General features: G+C 41.5%; 1 protein-coding gene across 3 annotated transcripts in view; it reads right to left on the bottom strand.

The window, feature by feature from the left end:
• Window positions 1-2,435: 2,435 nt before the first annotated feature.
• Window positions 2,436-8,391, bottom strand: part of POLD3 (DNA polymerase delta 3, accessory subunit) — a 48,754-nt gene continuing 42,798 nt past the window's right edge. For 2 of the 3 annotated variants that reach the window (XM_027083386.1, XM_027083384.1), the window contains exon 12: window positions 4,880-5,637. In XM_027083386.1, the coding sequence (XP_026939187.1) occupies window positions 5,435-5,637 (203 nt within the window). In that variant the 3' untranslated portion in view covers window positions 4,880-5,434. Of the gene's footprint in view, window positions 4,268-4,879; window positions 5,638-8,391 lie in introns of those variants that run through there. The other variant, XR_003428064.1, reaches the window with a different exon arrangement.

Here is an 8,391-nt window from a genome sequence, read left to right as displayed (position 1 = left end):
GAGAAAGTCCGCGCACAGCCACGGAAGACGCAACGCAGCCAATAAATAAATAAATAAAGTAAATCTATTAAAAAAAAAAAAGAAGCTAATACCTTTAACATTCTTGGAACAGTGTCTGGTACATAGTAGGTGCGCAAAAAAAAATGAGTTTTCCTGCTTTGCGTTAGCTTAATATATGTCAGAATACTAGAGACTGACTGCCCATGCAACATTTCATTAAAGCCTGAAAACAACACTTTAAGGTAGATGGTGTAGCTCATTCTAAAGATGAGGAAACAAGTTCTTGGAGGATAAGTGTCTTACCTAAGCTCAGTGCCTTAAACAGGGTTTGAATCCAGAGCCCTCTGCCTCCCAACTTGTGTTATTTCCATCACAGCACCCTGCTTCCCCAGTATGTCAAAATTGTTGAGTGTGTGCAAAACTGAGTTGAATTCATGCTGATCCAATGTATGTAGATCCTGTAAACTGCCTTTTGGAATAACACTGGGTACCTGCTTGCTATCTTGTCAATACTCTCATTTTTAAGGTAGGGCAGAAATAACCCCATTAAGGATTCACTTTATCATGGTTTACTTATACAATGATTGTGTAAATGGTGATGTTCAAACAGCTAGATAAATATCCACTAAAGGGACTTCCCTGGTGGTCCAGTGGTGAAAACTCTGCACTCCAATGCAGGGGGCCTGGGTTCGATCCTTGGTCAGGAAACTAGATCCCACGTCCCGCAACTAAAGGAGCCCGCATTCCACAACTAAAGACCCCACATGCCACAACTAAAAGAGCCCGCATGCTGCAACAAAAGATCCCACGTGCCGCAACTAAGACTCAGTGCAGCCAAATAAACATTTTTTTAAAAATCCACTAAAATGGTGAACCTTCCTTAGCCTGTTTCTTGTCTTAAATTCTTTGTTATTCTTTACACAGGACTATAAATTTTCGCCCATTATGGTTATCCAGGTTCTCTTCTGAATTAAGTCCCTCTTACCACTCATCTAAGCATCATCTCAGTTGCTATCTAATGCTATTTAGTGTGCCTGTCCTCCACTCCATAATGATAGCCTCTGAGCTCTTGCAATCCCTCAAGTATCTTATCCAGGACTAAACATAACTAGTATTCAACAACTGTTTGACCCTCTGGATTTGAATGACCCAAAGTAGATGCTAAACAACGTGGTTTTTCCATTCTTCAAGAGCAGTTCAATAAACGACATAAGAACCTTGAGAAAGAAAGCCTTAAAAGACTGAAAAAAAAAAGAAGTTATAGAAGGACTAGCTGTGAAGAACTTTGAATATTAAAAAAAAAAAAGAGGGGGAGAAGCCAAAGTGAAGCCTCAAGAAACAAGGAGTCTGGCAAAAGCAAATGAGAAAAACGGGGAGAGGTGGCAGAGGAGCCACATGATATTTAGGGTTTGAAATGAGGGGGAATTCTAGAGTTAAGGTGGGTTTGGATCAGAAGCCTTCCCAAGTTTCTCAGGCTAAAGAGCCTGGGTGGCAATCTGTGGGTGGCCCACACTTAAGAACACAAAAAAACTGGACACAGATACAAATGGTGAGAAGTGTCACGCAGCAGGGAGTGGCAAGAGTCCATCCTAAATGCAGTCATTTGGGTACAACGTGCCCTTCAGAGAGGGCATAGTGACAGCATGGGCTAATTTACAGAGCCGCCAGGGTAATAACTCAAAAAGCAATACTGCCTTCTCACAACAAAACGAGGCAGCCCCAGAATGTTTTGTGGTGGTAAAAAGCTGCATTACAGCATACTGAGATCCCGGAACCAATGAAAGGAGACAAGTTTACCAAAACGAGTCTTGACACAGAGTACGTTTCTGGCAAATACATTATTAGGCACTCACTCTACTCAGGTCCTGGAGCAACTATTTCGTTTCCTTATATGGCCCTTCTCTTCAGCTCTCTCCTGTATAATAACTAATGTCTTCTTAGAGAAACAAAGAAAAGGAATAGAACTGTTCCACTCGTCCTCCTCCGTTTTTTTTCAGGGAAATGAGTAGAGGCTCATATCATTGAGAGTGTCAGAGAAGAACTACCAGTTTTTGAAATCACTTTTAAAAAACTGAAATCATTTCTGCTAGAGAAAGCTGCTTTGATGGGGGGAGGCAAGGGAAAATACTGCAACTGCCTACCCTGACTGCCAGAATTAAGCAGTCTTACTTTAGCCAGAACATTTTTCTTTAATTCCATTAGAACTTTAATTTGAATACTACTAGAACTAAGATACGATGGGCAAGCATGGGTAGAAACACTCCCTATATGGCACACAAAATCAAAGAAAATGCCAGCTGTCACGCTGAAATAAAAATCAACTTCTAATGTTACTCCTCTTCTTAAAATTCTTTGATTGGCCCTCGTAGTCTTCAAATAAAATCCAAACTCCTTAGCAGGACCCCAACTTCACTTCCCAATATATTTCCCTCCCTATTCCCAAATTCTAATAGTCCATTTCTCCCCAAAAGTCACATTCCTCTACCTGGAAAATCCTTTCCATTCCTCTTTGCTTGGTAAAATCCTACTCATCCTTCAGAAAAACTGCTTGGCTTTCTCTCCTTCAGGAAGATGTCCTCAACACCCCCCCTCCTATGAGCTCTCTGAGGACCCTGCGCTTATTTATCATTGCACTCACCATGTGATGCTATGATTTCACTTTACTTTCTTGTCCCTTCCACTAGTTCCTGAGGACAAGTGCCAAATTCTAGGATTCTACCTTCTAGTGCTCAGGACAGAAGCATGACATATAGGAGATACGCAATAAATGTTTTAATGAATAGTAAATATAGCCATCTACGAATCTCACTTTCTCTCAATAAGAAAATATACTCTCTAAAACCTTTCACAAAATAAGGTAACTATCTTCCCTCTTTGACCACACTGACAGCCAGAATGAATATTTTGAAAGAGTGTAACATCTGGGTCATTTCCTTGATAACATTTCAGGAAGTTGGTGGCTGACTGCATCATTTATGACATCAAGAAGAAAGCCATCATTTGCAGAGCACCTACGTGTGCCGAATTTATTCTGTATACACATTACTTCACTCTTGGTGGCCCATGGTAACTTGTTTGAGCTCTATTTTGATAAAGAATCTGAGGTTTAGAAATCTGCCCAAGGTCACAGAGCCAGCAAGTGGTGAAGCCAGACTAACACAATGTGCAAGATCAGGACTAGATTTTCTTCTAAAGGAACTAAAAAATGAGGTTGGCTGAATCTAAGATTTCCCACAGGACTGAAAAAATGATGAAGACAGCAAATAACTTGTCCATCTCAGACTATGGGTATGCAGTTTTAACAATATAAACTGAAAACCAGCCTTGTTCCTGTTCAGAGTTTAAATAACTGCATACACTGTTGCCATCCTGTCAAGTAACAGATTCATCAGACAATCAGTTTGAAGCACTGTTTTAAAACAACTTCTCAAATTTATTTAACTCATGTGGATAACATGGTAGAGTTTTTTTTTTTTTTACGAAAAGGAAACAGCCAGCACTTACTACTCAATAAGCCTTGCAGACGGCTCAGAGTGTAGGCAGCATACTGGGCACAGTGACCACAGGATTTGCATTATGCTTGCAAAGACAGAACTCCACCAGCACCAGAGTTTTCCAATTCAAAATGTGATTTAATTAGAGATCCCAGCATGATAATTTTTTTTTTAAAAGGCTGGATTGTTGCTTTTTTTTTCTTTAATTTTCCATTTCTATTTAGAAAAATGACTAGAGGCAATGGCGAAAATAACCATTTAAAAGGGATTCCTCTCCAGAAGTTTTTTGTAAAGTTAAATCCAGCCTTTCCACCCTTCTCTCCATCCTTTTACATTTAAAAAAGAAAGGAGTTTGGAATGTGTCAACCTTTACTCAGCTTGCTGCACAAAGCCTCAGCCTTCTCAAGTTGTAGACGTAATGCAATGCTGGGACTAATCTCCCAAACCTCTGGTTTTAATCAAGTCCATGGGGTGCCTGGCTGGAGGGCCCTGGGTGACAGTTGCTAAAGAAGCTCCTATTAATCTAAGGTCAGTCACAATCCTAACCTTAAACAGTAGACGGCTGACTGCATCACTTACGACATACACCAGGCGAAGGCAGAAGGAGCAAGAAGCAAGTCAGACGTCCCTCGTCTGTTAAGTCATGAGTCACTCCAGCAGCAGCTGAGCCTGTGTTCCTTTCCCCAGAGCTCACTGTGCAAGGTCACCGCCACACCACCTCCATCCCCTGAGCTCACTGTCCAGCCATAAAGGAAGGTGCTTCCAAGTTATCACTGGAATAAATGATTTTCCATAAGTAACAAATGAAAATGTTTAGATCTACCAATGACTCAGTCTCTCCATCTCTTCTTGGGGAGCCTGTACTTCTAAGCATGTGAGGAAGTTAAAAATACAGAGGAGCAGCAACAATAGACAATGTGCTTTACCCCTTCCTCATTACCTTCCTGGAAAATTGTTGTTTCTAACATTCAGTTTCCTTGAAAAGGAGAAATTTTACTTAACTGTTGTACATTGCATGTAAGAAGGGACTTCTCTTTTTAGCCTTCATTTCACTGTATGGGTTTCCCCCTCTAGGTACTGAGAGTGGGAAAGGGAGAGAGAGGAGGAGACAAAAATCACAAAGTGTAGTATAAAGCACAGCCTGTGTCAGCAACATGACAAGTCCTCTAATGTCATCAATGTTGACTCTAAGTAATTTCTGGTGGGGTTGAATACATCATTACATTTCTATTTGTGCTCTGCCTGAGGCTTTTCCCTAACCACTAATTGCGAATAAAGGGCTCAAGAGTAAGAGCTTTTGTGAAAGGGCTAGAACACAAGTAATGTGCTGGTCTGTGGCCAGGTGTCAGTGTACTTCATAATGGAGGAAAAGAGGATTACCGGGAGATTTTTGTTTCAGCCTTTAGTCCAACCAAGATTTAAAAGACTTACAGAAAATGCTTCACACAAAAGTGTGGTAGTGGGGAAGGGAGGATGGGGAAGTGGTAAACACATCCAGTAAAATTCAGGCATAAAAGAATACCCACACAAGTCCACAAAATACAAAAGAACACGGAGGATCACTTCCTGAGCCATAAATGGATGGATAAGGGCACAGGGTGGGTAGGGCACAGTGGATTAGCCACTAACGGCTTCAGTGATAATTCTGAAACCTGTTCCAATTTATTTTTGGAATGAATTCTTCTCCTGAACAGGTCAAAATTGTGCTTAAAAAATGTTGGAAGATAACAGCTTTTGAAATATTCTTTTGCCTCTTGCTTCCAGGTGATTTCCTTTTTGTTGAAAACCAGAAGCTGTATAAACCTCACAGGATGGAAAAACAGTCTTTTGATAAAGATGAGGTGAGGTACTGGATGAACTTACACAGTAAGTGAGAGTCTGTATGTCTTGGTCTTGTCCCTTGACCACTCCACATCTCTGGACCTAACAGAGATGGCAGTTCACTTCCTCTGGAAGAAGCCAGTAATGGACACTTGTCTATTGGCTTTGCCCAGAGCAGCAGTTCCTTTCTTTGGGCCCTTTCGTTCCTCTTTGGGTTCCTTTTTCAGAGTCATGGTGGGAGGCCTATGTACAGAGGAAGTCTTCATCTTAAGCTCGTCTTCACTATCTGTGCAGGATTCACTCTCGTAGACCTTTTCAGTTACTGGAAGAATAAAGAAAAAAATGGGATATAAGTGGGTTGAGTCATTTAGAACACAGCTCTCGAGAGAGAACGAGATGTCTGGTTCACTCCAATCCCCTCAGACCCACTGACCAAGGGAGGTGTGCTCACTGACCATCGCAGCTCAATCCCGCTGGGAGATCAGATCCCGCCTCAGGGAGGAAGCAGTATTTTGAGCTCACACAGCCTCTAGCTGGGGCTCAAAATCAACATTCACCCTTACTCCGTCACTGCTATGCCCCATGCCTTTAAGTGGGCCCTTATCATGTGGTTGCCCAAATCCTGCATTTGGGCCTTGGTCTATGCTTAGCTAACTTGCTGAGCTCTACATAAGAACTGTCTGCATCTCAAACACCTACTTCTACCTCCATGCTTTGACTGACTTCTTCAGTCTCACCTCCCTGACCCACAGTGCCTGCCATTTCCATCACTGGTTTTCCTGGTCTTAAGCTCTGCTCTACCAGCCAGTCCCCATCCTACCTAGCCGGACTCATTGCCATGGACCCTCCTGGCTAGTCCTATCCTGATGTCACCCACTGTGAACTGGAGATTAGCTACTCAACTATTCAGTCCTTGGTTCTCAGTGACCCAGGATTTAGTAATGGTCTACATCATGAAGAATGACTATCTCAAGCAAACTTGGTCAGATGACAAACTTGATAGTTTTAAGGAAGGACAACGATAAAATGAGAAAAAGTTCCCAGTGTTTTTACTCCCTGTCAGCCAAGGGTGTATTGCGCTTTTTCTCCTACCAATAAAATTCACTGATCCCTCCCCACTGGAAACTTTAAAAAAAAATTATACCAGTGAGGAGTCACTATAAGGAAGCCCCAAAGGGCACAGGTAGACAATCGCTTCCAACAATGATGTCCCAGAACTGATGAGGGTCTCTTCAATACTACTGCAGTGCACACACCAACCGCAAGAAACAGTACAATGCCACCCTCCTGTGACTTTAGAGAGATGCAGCAGCTGTACAGTCAACGTCATCTAAATCCTTTCTCAGCAAATGATGGAAAAAGGAAAACACCTTTTCTTAGCTGAATAGAGTAACCTAATATGCATAATATTCAAATGAGTAAAGTGAAAGGTATTTTTTCCCACTAACATACAATGATAGTTTTAAGCTCTCGATTATTGATCATTTTTTTCTAATAAAATATATCCGCCGAACTGTTCTAGAGGCATAGGCTTTGGAATCAAATACACCTGTGTTCTAATACCTAGTCTGTCACTTACATAGTCTCAAATTTTAATGTGTATCAGAATTACCTGAAGGCTCATTTAAACACGTATGGCTGGGCTTTATTTCCAGGGTTTTATATTCAATAGGTCTGGGGTGGACCCAAGAATTTGCTTTTCTAACATGTTCTCAGGTGATGCTGATATGCTGCTGGTCTGGGGACCACACCTTGAGAATCACCATTCTTTGCTCCCCTGTAAAAGGTGATATACTGCCCTACAAAATGTACAAATACACCCAGTAGTCTTTGGCAAGCACTCTTCAGTGCTATATTTTCCTCTTGCAATGGGCCACGCTGGAGGTCAACTGGCTATAACCAGTGGAGTACTCCTTCACCTTATTCATCTATTCTTATTAAGGTTGCATAATCAACAGTCCCCTCCCTAAGAGTTCCTAGGATTTGTCATTACTTTCAACAGCCTAGAAGTCACTTTGGCTGACCCCTGTCAACGAAGAGGCTAAAAAAACACTAGTAAGCTTTCAATATATACTAAGCGTTCTTGAAGATCTTAAGGCTCCACAGACCAGAGGCATTAGAATCTCCCATGAGCTTATTAGAAACACAGAATCTCAAGTCCTAACCCAGGCCTACTGAATCAGAATTTGAATTTTGTCAAGATCTTCAAGTAATGCATCTACTCAACAAAGTTTAAGAAATGTTGCTCTAAGATACTTCAGGAATTTCCATGGTATACTTGTTAGTTCAACAATTATGATCCCAGAACATCATCCCCATCCTGATGCAACTTCCAAAGCATTACATAACTGGATTTTAGAACAAAATTATGAGCTGTTATTTACTCAATATCTCAAATTAGGGAATTCTAAAGAGCCACCTACAGATATAGAAAAGACAAGACTTGCTCCTTCATAAGTTATATTATGTATTCAAATGGTGGCATGTCTGTAATATTAAACTTCAGCATCAATTAGCTCATTATTTCATGACTAACCACTGGTTGTCTCATTGCCGATTCTGTGCAATGCACTGCTTGAGGGAGTTAAAAACCAGTCAGGGCAGCACCAACAGAATTTCTTAAGCAGAACACTTTGTATATACCTTAAGAGCTAAAAGGAGCATTTCTATATTCAAAGCTGTGGCTACTTCAAACTACAGGACAAAGGAGATTTCAACTTAAAAATACAGGACCTTTATTTTAGCTGAACAACACGCCACTTTTCTGGGCTGCCATAAAAACAGGCGCAGTTTGCATGGGTAGAAGAATTCTTTTCCACTCAACTGTTTTGCTCTTAGAAATCCACCCTGTCCAGAAGTCCACCCCAAATTTATCTCAGGGGCCCAACTCCCCAGTCCCTGTAGTAAACTCACAGAAAGGGAAAGATCAGCTTTTTAAGCCCACAGACCAACCCCCATCCAGCACAGGACAGGAGAAGCCCCCTGTGCTGGTACATTTGGAACAGTCTGAGCAGAGAGAGGAAAGCAGAACTCCTTTATTGGTTACAGGAACCAAGATTCATTAGGTTGACCTTGG

Source organism: Aethalodelphis obliquidens, unplaced genomic scaffold (assembly GCF_003676395.1).
Source record: "Aethalodelphis obliquidens isolate GAN/ISIS:26980383/991018 unplaced genomic scaffold, ASM367639v1 scaffold50, whole genome shotgun sequence".
NCBI lineage: Eukaryota > Metazoa > Chordata > Mammalia > Artiodactyla > Delphinidae > Aethalodelphis > Aethalodelphis obliquidens.
This window is presented reverse-complemented; position numbering and strand designations above follow the sequence as displayed.